The sequence below is a fragment of the Poecilia formosa genome, unplaced genomic scaffold (genome assembly GCF_000485575.1).
Source record: "Poecilia formosa unplaced genomic scaffold, Poecilia_formosa-5.1.2 Scaffold32, whole genome shotgun sequence".
In the NCBI taxonomy this organism is placed as follows: Eukaryota; Metazoa; Chordata; class Actinopteri; order Cyprinodontiformes; family Poeciliidae; genus Poecilia; species Poecilia formosa.
In genome coordinates, this window is record NW_006799971.1 from 3,352,659 (window position 1) to 3,374,295 (window position 21,637).

Consider the following 21,637-nt stretch of genomic DNA (forward strand, 5'->3'; position numbering starts at 1 on the left):
TATACATTTTTTTGGGGGAAAATACATTTATTTAGGAATAAACTAAATATGGAACAAGCGAATATCTCCATTTTGATGTATTTTAATGTTTTATATTCCTTGAGATTATAAGTTGTTTTTAAAATCAATTTGAATAAAATCTGAATTTTTTTCTGATTATAATCTTAAGGCTCACAAAGTAGGACCAAGATTTTTTTTCTCCAAATTAAACCAAAATTTTACATTCTGCCATTGCAATGTAAGTAAATAAAACATCTGAAATCCTGTTGTTGTGTTTAGTCTGCCAACGGAAGATCATTTTTGGCTTTGGGAACCTTGCAACATTTTCTCAAGATAGCTCAATTTGGAAGTCAATCCAAAAACTAAATACTAAAAATGTAAGTAGTACATCACAGTTCCTTGCACTAAGTTCATTTATCAGCTTTGGAGAGGGCCTGTATTCAATGAGACAAGTCTGGTACATTTTTGTGATCAAGAATAAATGTTCAGCATCACAGAAAATTATGTAGTAGCTATTCCAGGCCAATGGGCGGTGCTGTAGCACTGCAAGGCAACAATACAAATAACACAGAGTGGCACCATGTTTGTTGTATGTCAGAGTGAGCCACATGCAGAAGAGACAGAGCATCTTGCCACATGGTAACATTAAACCACCACTTTGTATCCACTCTGGAACTTCGTTTCAAAAATGATTATTTCTGGTCTCCCGAGATGCTGAATCTGTAAGGATGCACAGTCTAAGTGACAAAGAACTTTTACAGACACACCTGAACATGACCTTAAAATGTCAACTCCTTGTCTCATTAATAACTATACTAAAGCTCCAAGAAAAAAACAGATTGTCATATATGCCACCTTAGGTGTGTTATCAATTAATGCTTGTATTACCTGCTCGTGGTGCTCAATCCCCATGCTGATGGTGTTGATAAGGATGGCGATCATGATGCCTCGGTTAAAGTACTTGCTCTCTACGATGCCCCACAGCTTCTTCCTCGTGTCCTGCCAAAGTTCTTTGCATCCTTTCTTTGGGCTACATCCTATATGGTTCTCGGCACTTTTCAGGGGTTTTTTGTCCTCGTCTTTGGTTCCTTGTTTTTGCTTATCCTCACTGTTGGTTTTGTCCACTGCTTCCTCCTCTGTTTCATCGCCAGCGACACAGACGGCTCCCACTCCGTCTTTAAGTTCCAGTGCTGCAGCACACTGAGGACAACCGTCTACCTTCGAGGCAGCGGTCAGGGCTACAGGCTCAGCTGACGAGGCGTGAACTGGTTTATGATGATGAGGGCACGGATGACCTGGGAACAGAAAACGTTTGGAGGTCAGTGTATATCGTGTGCCTTATATCTACTGCTGTCTTTATCATGTTCTCAGCCACCTACCAGGCCTGGACACAAGCCTCGTCTCAAGTTCTCGCCTTCCATTGGCCTTCTTCTCCCTCTCATCCCCTCCTCGTCTTCCTCGCCCAACGCCCCGAAACCCACGGGGTTTACCTCGCAAACTGTTAAAAAAGGCAACTGTTTGCCTCCTGGCCTTGCGGAGGCAGTGGCAGACCAGCTGGAAGAGTTCTTCGTAGCAATCTCCCGGCTCGCTGGCCAACGTCGAAGAGGACGAGCAGCGAGCGCGCTGCTCCTGCATTAGCTGGTGCTCCCGCTGCTTGGTCTCTGAAAACTGGGTTGCGATGACCACAAGGCACAGGTTGATCATGAAGAAGGAACCGACCTGAGAGGGCGATAGGTGTGCAGAAAGTTTGGTTGAACAAATAAGTTTCCAAAGAGAGGCCTAAGACCAGATGAGGAAAGGAGCATTCAGCTTCTATGCACCACAAATCTGGAACAAACTTCCAGAAAACTGCAAAAAAACCTGCTGAAACACTTAGTGCCTTCAAATCTAGACTAAAAACCCACCTGTTTGGAGTCACCTTTGAATCATAACCGATGAAGAATTTAACAATTGCATTGTCTAAATGTAATGTGTCGATTGTTGATTTTATTTTCCATTACTTTGGTTTTTTGTTTTTATGATGTAAAGCACTTTGAAATGTCTTGTTGCTGGAATGTGCTACACAAATAAAAATTTGATTGATTTATTGATTGATTGAGTGAGTGAAGAGCAAGTGACAGCTTCCAAAGGCACCAAGGTCAGAAATCAAATCTGATTGGCTGGGTCAAGAACCAATAACCTCGGTTTCTTTAGCAACTGGATCAAGCTTAAGGAAAAGCGCAAAAAATATTCGTGGGCTTTACAACCTCATCAAAACTGGCTATCACACACCAAGGCTCCAATTTATAAATATATTTAAAAAAAAAGACTACTGGAATTTATTTAATTTACTTATCTCATTTGCAAACGGACATGGAGACCGTGGGAGAAAGTTAACGGGATGATCTAATGGCAGAGCATCTGAAAAAAAAAGACTAACATTTTTAGAGTTCTATACATTGAACATCTAGTTTTGACGTAGAAATAGAGTGGGGTAAAAAAAAAAAAAAAAAAACAACAGCAAGGTCATCCCAACCTGCAGGGGTCATTTTGAAAACCAGTGCAAGAAGCCAGGGAAACGATACATCTCTGAAGGTAGTGATCAATAACCCTGATCAGCCGATTCTGTTCTCTCCCTTTGCTGCGTTAATATGAGCAGGTGAGAGTGGACGTATGAGCGTGTCTATAAGGGCGCTGTGGGAAAGTGCTCCATGGGTAAAGCTCCTCTTCATCGATTCAAAGTATTGAGTTTTCATCAGACTCTCTGCTTTTTCAGATGATTTTACAAGACTTGTGGACAGAAAGCGCAATAATGGATCCCAGAACCCATTCAGCACATTCACTTACCCGTTGAAATATTTATACTCGCACTCTCTTGGTACACTGACAGGACAGACATAGATTTGTCTTACTATAGTCAGCTCTTTCAAAATAAACAAATCAAAGCTAGCATAGCGTAGCTGCTACAAAAAGCTGCTACCATGAGTGTCACAAGTCAACAGCTAACCGACTTCCGCTACGGCAGAGAGGCAAATAACTGCATGTAGATATTAGAAAGTTGTTCAAGTTGAATATAAGGGGACAAGTAATGAGGAGAAATGCTCAGCGGAACCCTGAAGAGAACGTTTTCTCCTCGTGTGAAAACAAAGTCGGCATTGTGGGTGTTAACAAGCTAGCCCACCACGATAGCTTAGAGGCTACAAAAGCTAGCATCATCGCTAAGATAAAGTAGGTACGTAGAAATGTCAAAAGAGAAGTTAGCAAAGCTTTCATACTGATTAAAGACTTTACACTCCAGAGAAGAGATGAATCAACAAATTCACTATAATGAACTCCAGAAAACAAAGTTCTGAAAAAGAGTCAAAACAGTTCAACATAATATTAGCTGAGGAATATGCAGACATATGAAACCAGGTTTTTGAAACTTTTCTTGCTTCATGCATCTTTATTTCTGACAGATTTGTCCATTTTTCAGCTGATTTAGACATTACATTAGTGCAAAGGATTTATCATGGCTACAATTTTTTCTACATCAACAAAACATTTAAATGTGGTTGCAGACACTTTTGAGAGGCACTTTATGCATGATGTGCAAACTGATCCATACAATAAAATCCTAAATTTGCAGTTAAACTGAGCCTACAAGCACGATTAGTCGTTCATGTTGGTGTGATAACATGTGCTTAGAGATTTCTGCCACTGATAAACACTGTCAAATTGTAGAAATACGTTCAACTGTTGGAGTCACAGTCGCATGTCAGAGCAGAAGGCTTCGTCAGACAGCCTTTGAAACCAAATAATGTTGAGGATGTTGTTTGAGGATGCTAAATCTTAATTAAACAGTCAAGCTGTTTTCCAAATAATGCTCCGGCTCTGCTGGGTTTCTTGTTCAAACTCTCGACGATGATAATCACTCTGAGGAATTTGTCAGCTTGATCCGACTCGTTTCATCTGTCTCTCCATCTGATGCTATCTCTTGTCATCTAGTTCCCCTCAAGCCATATCTCTTGTCATCCTCTCCGTATCCCACCCCATCTCTCAGTTTGATTTACCTCATTTTATACGCATCGGAGCGAAACCGCTGAACCGTTTAAACCCCTCTCTCCCTCTCTCCCTCCTTCCTTGTCTCTCCATACGTTCAGTCCGCTGTTGCTCACTGGCTTAGTACTCCGTGTTGGAAAGTCTGTTGAACATTAATAAAAGTCTCTCCGTCTGTCCGCCGGTTTGACGATGACAAGCAGGAGTACAAACAGAGCTGATAATGTCAGACTGGTAAAGAGCTCAAATCAATTAACTCCACTATATGTGTTTGGGAGAGAGTCGCTGAAATGTGATGCAACAGAGCTGATGAAGGTTTGACAAACAGAGGAGGAAATGTCAAATTGGAATGCAGAAAGTGGAAGAGAAATAAATATCTTGCTTAATTTTTTGGTTTTAATCTACAAATTACAATAAAAAAACAACTTGACTATGGAAAACCAGGGGTGGTAAAGATGTATAAAATGCCCCATAGTAAAAAAATAAATAAATAATATTTTTTTGCTGAAGCACAATTGTATGCTAGGGTTATTTTTTTGTATCTTTTAATTCAGGATGTCCATGTTGACAAATTCTGCACAATGGTTGGTACAACTGTTGTCAATCCTTTGGCCACTAAAATAGTAAGTTGGGCTTTTATAACATCTGACAAACCTCACAATGTCAGGTGAAAATCGCAAGTCTGCGCAAAACTTTGTGAATGATGACTGAATTTGCGTCAACAGTTGCGAACTCAATGTCACAACTTCGTGGAGGGACTGCCTAATGTGGCTTCTTCATTAACATTCAAATGTGGTGAATTTACGTTTTTGAGTTAAACTATGCAGATTGGAAACAAAACTAACTCCAGGTTTTTAATGGCGACGCTGAATGTTTAGACTGGTTGCTGGTCTCAGTTAGCCTGCAGATACCATAGCAGCTCCTTCCTCTGGTCCGGCTCAGGTTTGGCGATACATAAGAACCACTTTAATGATTCTGGAGTCAGAAGAAGTAGGGAAACCAATGGGAATTGGTGCAGTGTAAGCACTGGCACCAGTTTAACAGTGGAGCTGGTTTGCTGCCAGCTCCACTGTTGAACTGGAGCTGTTTAACAGTGGAGAGGTGGAGAGGTAAAAATGGGTCCTGCTCCAGCCCAGTGGGCCTTTGCTGATCAGATGTTTTTAATGTTGCAATAGTGCTCAGTCTGGGATTCGAATTATGCCAGGCTTTTGATGTTTTATGCTGTACATGCAGGGACATACTGTATATGTACCTGCCTTAATGTAGCATTACACTGGCTTAATTTGAAGGGCTTGGCATGTACCTTATTGTATGACACGCTTGTTACCCCGATCCTGTGATCAGGGTGTCTGTCCTGCGCACATGAGCCATGAGAGGACACGCTGAGAAACTCACTCTAATTAAGGACATTTCACTTGACATCAAAGACGGCGCTCGCATCGCCTCGCTCGCTCGCCCTCCAATCCTCTGCCGGATTTCATGCCGACGCTCCGGTCCGTCACCATCACCTCCCGGTTTTTCCTCTTCACGTCTGTCAGTCATTCCCGTTTTATCCCCGTTCATCACCGGCTCTCTTAAGCCCACTCGTTATCTTACGATTCTCCCTTGCAAATCCCTCACTGCATATCTGGCCATTCTTCCCCCTCTCTATATTTTTTCACACAGATTTCATCATCTTTATTTTAATTTCCACAAATCCTCACTCCTGCCTTTGGTTATTACTCTTCCATCCTTCCTCCTCTCTTCATCCTTTGGTAAACGACGCATCCACATCAAAAGGGGGCCATTATTTCACAAATCGGCAGAAGGAAGCCAACGTCGGCGGTTTGATGTGTTGGACAGTGTCCAACAGCAAATCAGAGGCAGACCGTGAGAATTTGTCTTCGTGCCTCTGAGTGTGCGTGTGTGTGTGTGAGAAAATAACTTTGAGTGTGTTACTGTTTGTGACAGTAGGTGTCTGAGAATAGATTGTAGACAGACTGTAGCAGCAGTTCCAATGACCATATAATTGCACAATATGGACTTTTGAAAATAAATTTGCTTAATGGAAATATCCCAGTTCTTTTTGATGAAATGTTATGGCGCTAGGATGAGGTAGTTTTTTTCTTTGACCATATCGAAACTGGTTTATTTCGCAAAACTGCAATGGAGACGCGTTTTTCAAATCACACGAGTCACACTGACAACAACCGGCGCTAACCAATGAAGAAGTCGACAGGAAATAGTTGGATGTTTCTGACTTGTCGCATGAACAAATGCGCTCATGCGTGATTTTAATTGAGCTTCTTATTTAAACGAAACACCAAAATTGTGTTTTTGTCCACATTAGCAAAATATCAACAACGTTTTTGCACACATTTGTAATGGAAACGCATCCAGTTACATGAATGATGCCTGCTTATACAGCCAACTGAGAACACAGAGATGAAAAGAAGGCAGCAGAAAAGAGATAGAAGGCTGTCAGAAGACAAAAAATAGTGGAAGGGGAATGGAGTATGGCAAAGATGGACCTGGGGAGAGAGAGAGAGAGTGAGAAAGCAGAGATGGAGGGGAATGTGCTGCGGGTGTGAAAGTGCTGGGAGCAGAGATTGACACATTCAAGGAGATAGAGTGATACTAGCAGAAGTGACACATTAACGAATGAAGAGAGTATCGGCGGGGAAAGGGAAGAGAGTGAAAAAGCTTGTGTCTGCCTCAGAAGGCGAGGCAATTAAAAGTCTAATAAAAAAGACAAGACAGCCCCTGGGTAGCAGAGTAGCTGGAGCTAGCAGTCACGCTGCATTATGATAACACTTCCACACACACTTCTAAGTACTCCCCGACAAGCTAAAATAGAAATATACCGAGGAAGCCACGCACCGACGCTCACACACAAAAGCGTGCTGTGGCACACATAGAGAAGCTAAAGGACTGGAATTAAAAAGTGTTTCACAGGAACAAAAGGGAGGATTCTTTAGGGATTTGTGCAGCAGCTCTCAGCATGTGTGTGTGCGTGTGTGTGTGTGTGTGTAAGGATTTGTGAGAGTGCACGTGTAACTATGCGAACAGGTAAGACACAGAGGACAGAAACGATACACGTCTACTGACAAATTGAATTCAGTCAACCTTATATGATCATAAACTTACAATTCATAACTCATATCATGTTTGTCCAGATTAGTAATGTAACCAAATGTCTCATTAAAACTTAACTAAACTGTACATGTGGTTTTTTTTTTAACCTATTCAGATTCACCACATTTATATTAAGCATTTATTCAATCAGTGCAATGTGTCCAACATTTTTGATTTAAACAAAAGTAGAGACAAGACTTACTATTATTAAGAGGATGAAGTAGATAAAGTTGTAGAAAGAGTGAGCATCCATCACATAGTACATGATCTCCACCCAGCCCTCCAGAGTGATCACCTAAAGTAAAGAAGACACAATAAATTCAGGACCACAAAGTTTTCAGTCAGTAAAAGGGTCAATCAAGGATTTGAGCTTTCTGGCGACATGCTTGTTTATTTTTCAAGGCAAGCTAAAGCTAACAGTCAGCTAGTTTTGCTAGCATAAGTTTGAAATCAGGTAAACAATCAGTAACAAAACCTGTTCCAAATTATGTTGTGTATATTAAACTATGGATACAATCTATCTGTGTAGACAGCAATTGTAGCAAATCCAGCTGAAGCATCATATTACAGTCAAAATGCCATGTGTGTCCCTTTAACCAATGTCTCATTAGAAGCATAGGCATAAACTCAACTGTGGTCGAGTTTATGTCTAGCTACACAGAATTTTGCTCATTTGTGTACTGTATGCCTAAATCGATCTGTATTGTGTGTACAATATTTAAATAATTATTAAACTTATCAGCTTATTGACAGCAAAAACAACATTTATTTTTATGTAAATTAAGACACTTCTTTGAATTTCATTCTTCGGGTTAATATTTTCTAGATATATACAGTCTGCATGGGTCTGGATTCAGTGAAGGTCCAGACACTGAACCGTTGGCCAGTTAGTTGTCGTCTATTAAAAACAATATGCTGTCCCCAAAAACATCCACGCAGATTTTAGGACAAGATAAACCTGAAAGTTAACTTTCCAGTGTAATTTTGCTAACTTTTATTGTTTTGCATATGGTTGTGCTAAATGGAATTAGAACAAATAATCCACATTTTGCTCATGTGTTCTCTGTAATATTAAGTAACAGATGGATACGCAGGCTTTCGGATCTGTGTGTGCCAAAAAAAAAAAATTATAAAAAAAAAATGACAGCAAAATGTGCCGAGAGGAAAACGTCTATCGCCCGGGGAGATTATTGACAAATTAAGATGACAGAGAAACAAAATGATTTGATTTTTAATTAAAGTTATTGCATTAAAAAAAGATTTGATGTTGAATGGAGCAAAATCAAAAGGAAATCATTGTTGATTCATTTTAGGCAATTAGTCCCAAATGAAAAGCAGACATTTAGAAATTTGAACAGACAAAAACTGTGCAGAAACTAAAACTAGCTGTACTTGAGGCTTCGTAGATCATTAAAACAGAGGGAACTTTTTATTTATGATTGGTAGAAAAAGAAGCAAAAAGACAGCAGCATGTTGAACACTGCAAACAACAATGGTGAATGCCAATTGAAAACTTTTCAGGCTGCACAACTTAATTGGAATAGACTATGTTTTCTAACAGTCTGGTCTGCATTCATTACATGAAGCTGTTTTTCTGTGGACGCTTAAGGTAAATGCTGCTGGCACAGTTTTTATCCTGACCCACTCTTGTTTTCTGCTGCCGGTGATTCACAGGCAGTTTTGTGCAAAGCTCTTAATCCATGAAGCCACTTGAAGTGCTTGAATTGGCTCATCAAATCCTTGAGCCCACTTAAATATTCAAACCAGAATAATGCCGTGTCATGAACTTTGGGAAGGACAGGACATAATCCATTAGGCTGAACATGATTTCAAACCAAAGCCATAGAAAACAAAACTAAACAATTAAAACTCTGACGGAACTTTTCACCCACCTGAAAGATGACGATCCAGGCATAGGCAATGTTATCAAAATTGATGGCACCTTTGTGTGGGTTGCTGCTTCCAGTGTGACATCTGGTGTAGTACTGGTTCCAGTTGACGCACAGGCCAGCTACACTGACGCTGCCGTTGGTCAAAGGTTCAGGACTCAGTCCAATGGACTGACGGTAGACAACGTCCTCTTTGTCCAAACAGCAGGCCCGGCCTCCTTCACGGCGGGCTGGGACATCTGAGCAGGACATGATGCCGTTGTCGACGGGTAAGGAGCAGATGAAGGGCCGCTCGTCATCTTCGTCGGCCATGTAGTAAGGTCGGGGGAGACCGATACCCGAAGTCCTGGAAGTGTTGAAAGGACGTCATGTTAGAAACGTGGACAAATATTGTTTGCGGACCAATTGAAAAGCCAAAATCATGCATTGGGTTAAATCAGGTCAACCAAAAGATAGAAGGTTTTCACACCTGATAGTCTGGTAGGCAAAAAAACTGCAACATTTGTTACATTTTTATAGTTGGTGTGGAAACCAAACCCACTGAAAACCCTGTTCACCAAACTATTTAGATCTTCCAGCTAGCAGTTGTGTGGTTAAATATTATTTTGACTCAAATCATAGATTAACAAGCTGACGATTCATGATCTTAATGTGACCCTAAGCATTAAAGGTGTTTTAAATCCATTAGAGCAGCTTTCTAGTCAAGCTGGATCAGTATATTGAGGTTAAGCTTCCAAAAACTAAAGAAATAATAAATGTTGAAGTCAGGAAAAGGGGGCTGGAGAGACTGGAACGTCCTGGCAGAGCGAGTTAAGTGCCCCTCTGTCACAATGCTAATGTAGCTCATGCAACACTGACTGAGTAGATTGCACTATTTTGCTGCAAATAGCCACCATTGTACTGATTTTAATGAAGTATCAGACTGGGGCTCTGTCTCGGTCCAAAGGAAAAAAAAAAACATAACTGACTCATCATTAAAAATAACCAAGTGTGAGATTCAAAGAGCAATAACAAATCATGGTAATACAATTCTCAGTGTTATTTTTCTACATTTAGACAGCGACTTATTTAAAAAAAAAAAAAAAGTGTAATTTAAACTGTAAGTTTTGTTGCTCCAGGCACAACTAAATAAAAAACTTCATGTGGAGACTGGGCTTCGTGTTTTGTGCGCTGAGTGTCGTAATTATTTAGGCTATTAATGTTTTTTAAAAGATTTGAAATCACCTTCAGTTTAAGGTTCTGTTAGGTCCAATTTGGACATTCAGATTAGACAGTCCCCAGATTCGTAGAAACAGAGAGATATGGGTGGGGAAAAAATGCTGTTATATACCATGAAGGGGACACTCAGCCTTGGGTATTGTTTATGTTTTCTAAACTGCATGTCCTTCATGGTCGCCTCACGCAGCCCTGCAGTTTGAGACTGGAACATAGAGAAGAATTTTCTCTGAGATGGAGATGAGTGGATGAAAGGATGGGGAGACACAGGAGGAGTTCATTACACGTGTAATGGTAAAATTGAACAAAATGATGGGGACAGGCAGAAAGACGCCACTATACAGAAACATGCACACCTCAAACTCAGCGCCGTCTGTTCCACGGTTGACCATTTTATGTATTTTCTCGGTGTGCCAATCCTTGCATGTTGTACTTTGCACTTTTGCTTGCAGTCAAATTGACTGATTTCACACTGGTGACAGATCAGCCTCACACAGACCCGTCTGGCCAACTGCTCAACCCAAGGAATCACTAACCTCACCGATTTTTTCTGATTTCTTTCCCTCTAATCTGCAAATCACAGTAAGAGCTTAAATGTGCCTGTTAAGTTTTATAGTTGATTCCATTTCCTGAGAATGAAACAAAGTGATTCTGATTCATATCTTTTTTTTTTTGTTCACTGAAACTAAGAGGCTGCCTCCTCAAAACCAGCCAAACGCCATAATCCCATCTGCAACGGCTTTTACACTTGACACAATGCATCCAGGGAAGCGCTGTTGTCCTGGCAACTACAAAACTCAAACTCCCCCATCGAAAGAGGCTTCAGTTCAGAGAAAACACGTCTACAGAGTCCAAGTGCAGTGTGCTTTACAGCGCTGCATTCACTGCTTTACATTAGACTCGCTGAAACAGGGCTTGGATGAAAACCCATTCCAGGAAAGTTTTTGAGCCGATTCTGAAGGACTCATGTAGTTTGGAGGTCTGAAGCTGCCATTTGTTTTTGTGGCCTACCTATTTATGTCCAAGTTGCTGTCATTCCCAGTTGCTTTGACTTTTTGTATAATTCCTGTCTGGTTTGAGATCCTGGCATTGTACTGAGTCTGCTTTATTGAACGTTAAAATGGTAAATGTGTCAAGCTGCTCCCCTATTTTCAAAAGTAGAGGTCCAAACCTATGTTTCTGATTTCTCTCTTTTTTTTTTGACCCACACAAATATAATTACTGTCTGCAGTCCACCAAGTTTAGAAAGTGCTAACACGTTTTTTTTTAATAGCAATCAAAAATATTAGAAATAATTGCTAGATTTTAGTCCCATCCTCACGTCTACGTCGATTTGACTCGACTTACATAAAAGTTTGTTTTCTGTCCATTTGCAACTGTGGAGCGAAAACTTTCATCCTTCCATTCCTCCCTTCTTATACAAACAATATTCTGGCAATTTTTGCTCATTTAAATGCAACTCGAGCTGGAAACTGTTAAAATTACAGTATTAATCAGTATATAACCTACACTGAAGACAAAAAAATAAATAAATAAATAAATAAAAGCTCCACCTCTGTCACAAGGCCTCCATCAGGTTCACATCACCTACTTTTTGTTGGAGGGTTGTGGACTGGTTGTGGATTTTTATTTGGTGGCATTTTTATGGACCCTTTGTAAGATCCATGTGACACAGGTGTAACATAACTTAAGTCCACCGCAAATCTTATCAAATATTCTCATAAAACTTGGGAAAAACCCCCATATTTCTTCCACCCATCCAGCGGCTGTACCCTCTTGTCCAGGATTGTTTGCCCGTCTCCAGCGGTCATTGTTAGAGAGGCAGGGAGAACAGCTGACCCTATATTGGGTTTTCTAACCTTCTCATAGCTAAAAAAAATAAATAAAAATCTTACTATTCTTAGGCAACTACTAGCCACTTTCATTTCATGGATTTGCACAGCGAAGCTCTCGTTTCTATGGCAATTTACATATGCGCTCACATTCATGCATGCGTTAAGAAAGCGTCGGCTTTCCATCCGCGGGTCTGTCCAGAAATGATTTCCTGTGGGCCACCTGCGACTTCTGCCGCGTGTGTTTTTGCCTTCGTTGCAGACCACAGGCTCTGGAAGTGGCGAGAAGCCACCAGAAATAAATGAGGTAACCCACCCACCCACCTTCTCTACTTTACTTTTCCGCCGCTGCTGTGTGTGTGACTAAGCCCGCACGCAGCAGCAGCCCGTCTCATTATTACACCAACTACTGGAGATGTGTCTCTGTGTATGAAGATGATTAACTTCACCGGATGACGGGCCTTTCATCGTTTTGTACCTGAGGAAATGATTGACACTTGGGCAAAGATTTAAAGTTGCATTTTTTTCTTGTCCTTCAACGATTAAGAAAAAAAAACAAAAAAAACATGAAACGGCCAACAAGACAAAACTAATTTACTTTCTTCGGACGACATTACCGAAATTAACTCGGCATCGGTTCAGTTTAGGGGTAGGACATCCCATAATTGCGTCCCCTTTTTAAGTCTCCGTCTCACTTATGACAGGGTTGCCATGGTGATGACCTACCCCAAAGCTTCTCATCAGATCATTATTTTCTCACTAGGCCTGGCAGTGCTAACTCCTGTCAAACCCATTCCTCCATGCCGCTAAAGCAGGCTAATCAAGCGCTTGGCTGAGAGTTGGGTCTCCCCAGGCAGTCACACGCCGCCATTACGGTCGGCCTGGCTTTACACTTAATGGACCGGATGGAAAAACAAACACCTGTTAAATATCCCTGCTTCGAACTTTGATTTGCTCCTGATGCTGCTGGGGAACATTAAAATGATTGTTTTCATTTCTGACTGGAGGATGGAAAAACTCTACAATTAGAGTTCATTCTTTATTTTTTTATCACATTTAAAAGTCATAAACACAAATAAGCACCTGCTTCTTATTTAAGTGAACGGATAATAAATAAAACCCGAGATACAGTTATGACTTGGGATCACCAACACGCCGCTTCATTTCAGCTCTTTCACGAAAGACTTCATACAAACTAGCAAAGTAGATATCTATTTTTCTTTTAAAAATCCCATTAGTAACTAAATATTGCGCAAACTGTGACTTTTGTGAGCTTTTACATCATGTTATGATGTTATTTCCTCATCAAAAACATACCTGGAGTGTTGCTTTGATTCTTTCATGCATGTTTGAGAAACCCTTTAATTCCCATGTCTGGGTCAACGCCTGGGTGGACCTATCTCCAAACTACAGTTTCTAAGCTCCCGAGATTCTGCCTCACGGAGCAATCCCTTCACCCCCAAATTCCCAATTCAGCTCCTTCAGACTAGCCAGAAGAAATTAGCAAACACCTGGTGGAACTGAGCTCATTATATTAGCTACTTCTGATAAAAACGTTGTTAAAAGGTTGATGGAGGAGGCATGTTGTGATGACTTCCTGAAGGTGGAGTTTCAGAAGGAGCAGGAGTTTCTTAAAGAGACAGAGGCCCAATTTCAAGGAGCTATATTACGAAGTCAAATTTCTTTTAAGTCATATTTGACATATAGCATTACTCCAACAACTGAAGGTAACATAGTTACTTGATTGTGCTCTAAAATGGCACTTTAGAGAAATGCACTTAACTTTACAAACACGCACACAAGAAATAAATTAAAAAAGAAGAAACTAAAATATCTGTAGTCCTTTTCTCTATGCTGCCCCATGCTGCTAAAACAACTGTAAACTTTCACTCTGTTTTTCCCTGAATTTTCTGAGGAACCTTAGTTTAGCTGACAGATTCATTCCATCTTCAAACAAACTGTGTGCTGTTTACTCAGCATAGTTTTCTCTAAAGAATTACAGTTTGATTCTGGCACTTCAAAAGGCTCATTTTTAGTTTCGATACACGCTACACAGCAGAGCTTTGGCTCAAGGAAGTCCCTCAGCCTATAAACATTCTGTCAAAAAAAGACACAAAAAATGATTTGTTTTGTGATGTTTCTGACAGAAATTTAGATGGATTTTTTTTTTCTTTAAATCACTGCATGTAGTGTATTACAGTAAACTGAAAATGGTTGCACATTTCATGTTCTCACAGCAGCCAATCACAGACAGGTTTAAAATATTTCAGATTAGCAGTCAGTTGATAGAATGTGACTGTTATAGATTAAGATATTTTGGTAAATAAACGTCTTTTGTTCATTTTCATTTTCAAATTTATCAACAGCAAGTACTCCCCTTCATGTTAAATTGGTGTTAAAAGAGAGGAATTAAACTCAGAATGTTTTTGCCATGAGGGTAAAAACTTCAGCATCACACCTTCGACGTTTAAAATTATTTTTCTATTGATCCAAACATGATTAAAATTATCTTTAAGTTTCTCCCATGGCTTGGTGCATCTCCACTGGACTAATAATGAATTATCATCCGATACCGTAAGCAGAGGTTACACACGATGTCAAAGAAAAAAAGACAACAAAAACCCACACACACGTTTCAACTTTTAATGAAGTGCCAAACTTGATTCCAAGATAATGATATTTGCTTTGCGCACATTTTGCCGTGCACAATGAGGTTAGCCTCATTATGTTAGGACTCCAGAGACTGAGAGCCGGAGGGACTCTTCATCTCTTTTCTTTTTTTTTTTTTTTTCCTGCAGTGATAACAGTAAATTGAGGAGATGATGTAATTATTCTTCTCACCGGGTCAGATCAGGTGGTGAGAGGAGAGCTGGGAGACACTTACACTGCAAACTTCACTCACACGTAGAGCTACAATGTATTTTCTAGTTCATGCAAGCTTTTCACATTTTTTTTTTTTGTTTTTTTTTGTACAAGATAAAATTAGGGCATGTTGTTACAGTCACGTTTCCATGGAGACAGAAGTGCACCGGGGTTCCTTATGCCCGTTTCCAGCCTAACACACAAAACCAGACGAGGACTCACAGTGTGAAGTTCTCCTCTGGGTAGCAGCGGTTCCTGAGCAGCCCCGCCCACAGCTGCACCCCGATGATGCCGAAGATGAAGAAAACGAAGAAGCAGAGGAGGAGCACGTTACCCAGCATGGGCAGCGTGTCGAGCAGCAGGTTCACCAGGATACGCATGCCTGCAGTGACACACGGACAAGTGGAAGCACAGTTTGAACATGCTAAGTGCAGCATTTAAAAGCAGGCAGATCGGCCTTCATGCAGATATGCGGTGAGTACACCAACACAGTATACATGTGTAAAAAGTAACTTTTTAATGAAAGTTCATTCAACGTTTGAAAACAGAAACACTAAAACCAGCAAAATGAAGTTGAAATAACTAAAAGCGCTTTATTCTGGATACTATTGCAGAGAGACCTCCGAATCGAGAGAAAATATTCGAATGTCAATCAACAACCTAAATTCAATCAAAGCTTTACACTCGTCACTCCTGGATGGAGACGCCCAATATGACCAAATGCAGTTCTGACATTGAGTAGAACTGTTTGGTCCTGGAACGGTGGACCGGTTTGGGCCTCAGGGCTCTAAAGTTGGGGCTGTGTGGATCACACTTTGATAAAGTTGGGAGGTAAGTGCTTTGGAGGCCATGTCATGTCTGTCTGCTATGGTTCAGGTTCTCACTCTGTGACAGCCGGGTGGTGAATATCAAAACTAACATGAACGAGACGTTGCTCAGCAATGTCCTGCTCACCAGAGAGAGATTTTAAAGATGACGTACGAAACACTGAACAATATATCTGAGAGTCTTATAATTGTATCTCATAATTAAAATCGTGCATTAGGGCAACTGTAGATTTGAGGAAAACAAACAAAAAAAAGGAGTACATTTCCACCAACAAATCTCAGAAGTTTTCTAAAAAACAGAAGAAAAAAAAAACAATTTCTGAGCTCCAAATTTGAGAATATGGAAGGGAAAAAAATAAAATTGTTTTCTGAATATTTTCAGAGATTAATATGAACATTTCTGAAGTTTTTATTGCAAATTTATGTCTTTTCAAACTCAGAAATTTCCACATTTTTCTAGAAGTTTAATAAAAACAAATGTTGAAGGTACTTTAGTGGAAATTTACTCCTCTCTTTTTTTTTATATAGATTGTCCCCAATATGCCGTTGTATGTAATACTTAATGTTTTAAATAGAAACTGTCTAAAACCTGAGTTCTAGACGCATCGCTGTGTTCCAGGTGAGCGAATACATGAGAAACAAGAAACAAAGTCTTTCAAACGACTCCTGTAGTTTTATCTCCAACACAAATATCCATTATTCCACATCAACACCTTCATTCTCTTGCTCGCCCTGAAATTATTAGAGCATTGTGAAATTTCCATTCCATTAATTGCAATATTATAATGAAAAAAATCATCAAATTCCACAGTAATAATAGTCAAACAGCCTTTATTTTAACAAAGATCTCCAGAAGAAAATTAAACCGGTGGTTAACGCTGCATGTAAAGTAGACTGAAGATGGAGGATTTAGCTAATTGGGGCCAAAAGGGATTGCAGTTATTTAAAAAAAGAAGAAGAAAGTAAAACAACATATTCTTTTAAAAAACTGACATTAAAACCTGTTTTCAAAAGGGGGTGAATATTTATGCAGTCATTATTTGTTAAATATGTTATGCAACTTTTTTACAGAAATCAGTTTTCACTTTGACATTAAAGTTTGTTTTCTTGATTTTTCTGTAATGAAAACTTAATTTTATTGATCATGATTGACTGACAAAAGGGGTAAAACATCCAGTGAATGAACATCCAGTGAATGAACATGTTCTACAGGCAGAGTAAAATGTTCTCCAGTAAACACCAGAACTTGTTTCTATCCGTTCATCTGAAAACAGCAGTGGAAGGAAATCGGCTGACGACTGTAACTGGATTTCTTTAAGCTGAAAATACAGCAAAGGTTTAGTTTAACCTTGACTTTGTTTCTGTTGGGTAATAAATATCACAGGCCGGGATTTCCTTTGAGAAAGATGAAACGGAAGTCTCCCATTGATTAGGTCCGTTTGAAGTCTGCAGCGGCTTAAAGCGCAGCACTATCAAACTAGTCTTTAATTCAAATAAAGATTGAAATATGCAGCCATTTACGGGCGATACATAAAGGAAAGACGATCAATTCTTCAGGTCATTATAGGAGTGTAAAAAGGATTCCTCTGGCTTAGGATTTAATATCTCCAATGGTTCCGTCTTCAGGGTGTAAAAGCTTTTATTAGCAGCTATAGAACATAAAACAAGTATTCAATTAGCTTGTACAACTGATTTAATAATACCAAATATAATAGATAATGTCTTTAACTCTGACCAGCTGAAATCGTCTGCGCCGGCTGTGGAAACAGTGAGCAGAAGGAAACTCTATAGCCGACGTGAGAACCAGGTTGAGATGGGCTTACTCCAGATTAAAGGCGAGACGCACTGGGAGCAGATGGACACAGACGGACAGAGTGGGAATATGCTGATGGCCGTTACCTTGGTTGCTAACACGGCGCCTCCCGTGGGGACAGAGGGTAATGCAGACAACAGACTGAGGCTTTTAAGCTGCGGCCGGTGGGAGCCAAACAAGGAGAACTTCCATTAGTGCAATTAATTGACTCGCACCACACGGATCCTCCACCGAGAGTACGAGCGCAATCATTCAGTCATCTTCTGCTAACAAGTGTTAGTGTACATGTGTGTGTGTGTGTGTGTGTTTGGTGCTGTACTAGCACTGCACTCTGAGATGAGCTTTGTGGTAAATTGTTTTTATTATAGCTAAGATTTGCTTCCCTATCCAAGCTGCAAATAAAGAGAAGCTAAATAACTGCAGGTATGACGGCGGGTAAAATGATAATAGTGCATCATGTGTGACACTTCCAATCTACGTTGATCATTTTCTTGCCAATAGTTCATAAATCATAAAAGTGACATTCATTTAAAAATCAAGAAAGATGGCAGGATTCCCTTAGGGACGCGGCTTTAAACAGGTAAACACTTGCATGCGGCGCTGATGGAGGATGATGAGGGTAATTCACAGTAATAATCTTTACAAATCAGCAATTATGATCTTCAACTTTTTCCGCATAATTCGAGCCCGACAGCGACGCCCCAGAGTTTGGATTTCCATGGAAGGACTCCAGGTATTGATTTTTCCAGAAGGCATTTTGACATGTCAGAGCAGATAATGGCTGAACTCCATCCAGCCACTTCATTTCCAGGCCAATCACACTCCTGCTCTCGTCCACACACACTTTTACAAACTTCACTAAACAGTGGTGAAAGTCGACAAAATGAACACTTAAGTTATTTAGTATGCTTGTGTTTAATGAATTTTAAAAATATGTAATATTAGCTTAGTTTGAATAAATATTCTACTGCCAAGCCTTATGGCATTAGAGTGTCTAACACTTAGCGAGTGTTAGATACTCTGTCTTAATTGTAAAAAGATGAATGTATTGTAACTGATACTGGTTCATTTTGGTGCTTTTTGTGTCTTTCATCAGTTCAAGATCTCACAGAAACTGTAAACACTCAAAGTTGTAAATTAATCAGCAATCACTGTGTTTACACCTGGATTACAGGTTTTTTCTGTTTCACAGAACACGGTGACCGCAACGCTAACAAATCCACTGAAATAAAAAACGACATTGCTCTGATTGCGCGTTCTCTTTTTATCATTCATAATCGCCGCTTCCTTCATTCCTCACGCCACTCCTCTCGTCCTTTTTGTCCCTCGCTTGCTTTATCTCTATTCAACAGATGAGTCCCTCCCTCCGTCCCCTGCACTTCTTCGCGCCCATCTATCATTGTAATGGCCTGTTCATGTGGGTTCCCCAGCACCTCTCCTCTCGTCATCGCTCCCTCCCTCCACTCCATCTCCACCCGTCCCTCGTAAGGCTGGATAATCCCATCTTCCCAACTCCATTTGTCTCTTTCGCTTAACCCCCACAATCCCATCACCTTCTAATTTTTCCTTCATGCAAAAGTTTCACTAACCCAAATTCCATGTCCTTATTGAAAATGCTGGATTCTGCGTAACAACGATTGTGTATTTTCATATTTGCCAGCTTACCTTTAATTCTAACCATCATCTTATTGATTTATTTTATATAAAATAAAGATATGATGCTGATCAGTACTTGCTTTCACTGATGATATTTTAAATCAACGTTAGCGTTCTACTCAGGCTTTTATTAATTACTCTTCAATCCATTAGGTGCTGATCATGCATTTGTTTCTTAATTGCCTATATCAAAGAGGAAGTTCTGCATTATTATTATATATTTTTTTGTTATTAATTTGACAACAGATGTGTGTCCTTGCAGTTCATTGCATGAGAGCATCCAGTTAGTCCAGCAACATAAACTCAACACCTGGAATCTGGCTTAAAACCAAGTCAATTCCTCAACATGTTTCCATTAGAGTTGTGTATAAAGACATAAATATCTGGTGAGAATGTCAGGCTTTGGTCCTGCTGTCCCTGCTGATCAGCTCAGCCTTCCTGACTCCACAATTCACAATTTAAAGGACAAGATCACACGTTTTCCCCCCTTCTTTTCCTTCTCTCTCCCTGTGGAACAGATTACTCCCAGAGGACGACTAGTGCCTTTACCATGGAGAGATGGACGAGATGAAATTATGTAAATGATATAGGAGAAGATGATGAAGAAAGCTAAGAGTCAGACCAAGTGGAAGGAGACTGACATTGTATGACTAACATTACCAACCAAGAGAGGGGGAAGTCAAGTACATAACGCTGATTATCTCTTCTTCAGGGCGCCATGACACTGTTGGGTTTAGGGGACACCAAATTAACATTTTGCCCTCGATGTCTCGGAAGCAAAACAAATCGGCAAGCAAACATGATGGGAAAAAAATAATAAAGGTTTGAAAACTATGCCAAAACATTTAGAAACCACTTTGTACTTACAATGATTCTCCTATAGGGGCAGTGTTATGTGTTTTCCAACCACATACTGACATTTTATAGCACAATCAAGTCACTATGTCACCTTCCAGTTGTGTCATAGACTTTGTAATTTGACAGCTTTAAATTGGGCCTCTGTCTCTTTAAGAAGCTCGAAACTGCACCTTAGAGGAGGAGCTTTATCCTCAAAGGCGGGGCTACGTCCAACCAGGCGTTTTGCACAGCTGAATGGTTGCCATTGAGACTAAAGGATCTTATTAAACATGCATGAAAGAATCAAGGCAACACTCCAGTTTTGATGAGAGAATAACATGACGTAAGCTGAAAGTCACATTTACATAGCACTGCCCCTTTAAACGCCAGTATGAATTTCATGAATGATGTGGTGTATTTACAGCATGAGTGCAGTTCGCTTTGAGTGATATGCATCACTGTTTTCAATTTACCTCTGGGCAGAGCTGGACAGAATATTCTGGGTCAATTATGTTAACCGACCCGGCCGGTCTCGATCGATCATTTCCTGACACTGGGCTGACCCGATCGCGTCTCTCAACTCTCCCTCCACACCGTCACACACTTTTCAAACACTTCACGTAACAACACTGGATCATACACACACCGTTTCTCAAATCATGCCAGAAACTCACATTAGCAGTAAAAAAGTGAATCAATACACTATTAGACAGGCCATCAGAATGTTATGTCTAACTGGTGTCAATATTGTAAAAAAAAAAAAAAAAATTAATTGCTGTGGTAAAGGAAAGATATAAGAATGGCATAAAAACAAGCGCATGGAATTTCGGTAAAGTAAAATTTAAATGAAAAAGAATTTAGAACATAATGATAAAAAAAAGGATCAATTGACGTTTCACAACATGATTTGTGGTAAAAAATACCAATAAAACCACATTTCCTTTTCACCAGCCATATTGGCTTCCCTCACTTTTATAGAGGCAGGAAGACAAAGAGCTTCGTTTGCGCTGCAGATGTATGAGCAGTGGGTGGTGCGCAGCAAGCAATTACAAAGGAAGCAAAACATTAACTTCAAGCACCAGCCTCCAACTTAGAGAGTACTCATAGCCTCTTAGAGTGATTGCCTGCTAAGCACAATTTAGTCATATCAACACAGAAAAAAAAAGGAAAAAATGTGGCGAGCAAAAACGTTCAGACAGATCTCATCAAAAGGACATCAACTTCAGCAAAACACTCGAGGAATTAATGTGACCGGCTTCAAAGGCGCGTTTTTATCATTTCATTGCCCCTTTTGACCGTTGGAAGCTTTTTTCTTTTTTTTTTTTTTTCCCCATCTGGATTGACAGTTTTCTTCATCGGCCGTTCATTTTCAAGATTTTGATTAGTCCTCAAAATCTTGAAGCATGAACTTCCTGGTTGGTTCAGTCGTAGAGAGGAGCTCAAAAAGGCAACAGCTGCACATCCAACAAAACTTAACAGAAAGGCCATTATGCAGAATGTTCTCCAGCGGTGGTGCTTGTTCAGTGTATACATTTTAGTTACTTTAAGCACAGGTACAAACTGCATAATAATACA

General features: G+C 40.0%; 1 protein-coding gene across 2 annotated transcripts in view; it reads right to left on the minus strand.

Annotated features, from left to right (window-relative positions):
* LOC103136478 (voltage-dependent T-type calcium channel subunit alpha-1I-like) overlaps window positions 1-21,637 on the minus strand; it is a 183,380-nt gene that overhangs the window by 65,579 nt on the left and 96,164 nt on the right. For both annotated transcript variants that reach the window (XM_016670321.1, XM_016670322.1), the window contains 5 exons: window positions 15,152-15,311; window positions 9,024-9,366; window positions 7,334-7,426; window positions 1,380-1,719; window positions 889-1,295 (listed from right to left, as the gene is read on the minus strand). In XM_016670321.1, coding sequence (XP_016525807.1) covers window positions 889-1,295; window positions 1,380-1,719; window positions 7,334-7,426; window positions 9,024-9,366; window positions 15,152-15,311 — 1,343 coding nt within the window. The remainder of the gene's footprint in view (window positions 1-888; window positions 1,296-1,379; window positions 1,720-7,333; window positions 7,427-9,023; window positions 9,367-15,151; window positions 15,312-21,637) is intronic.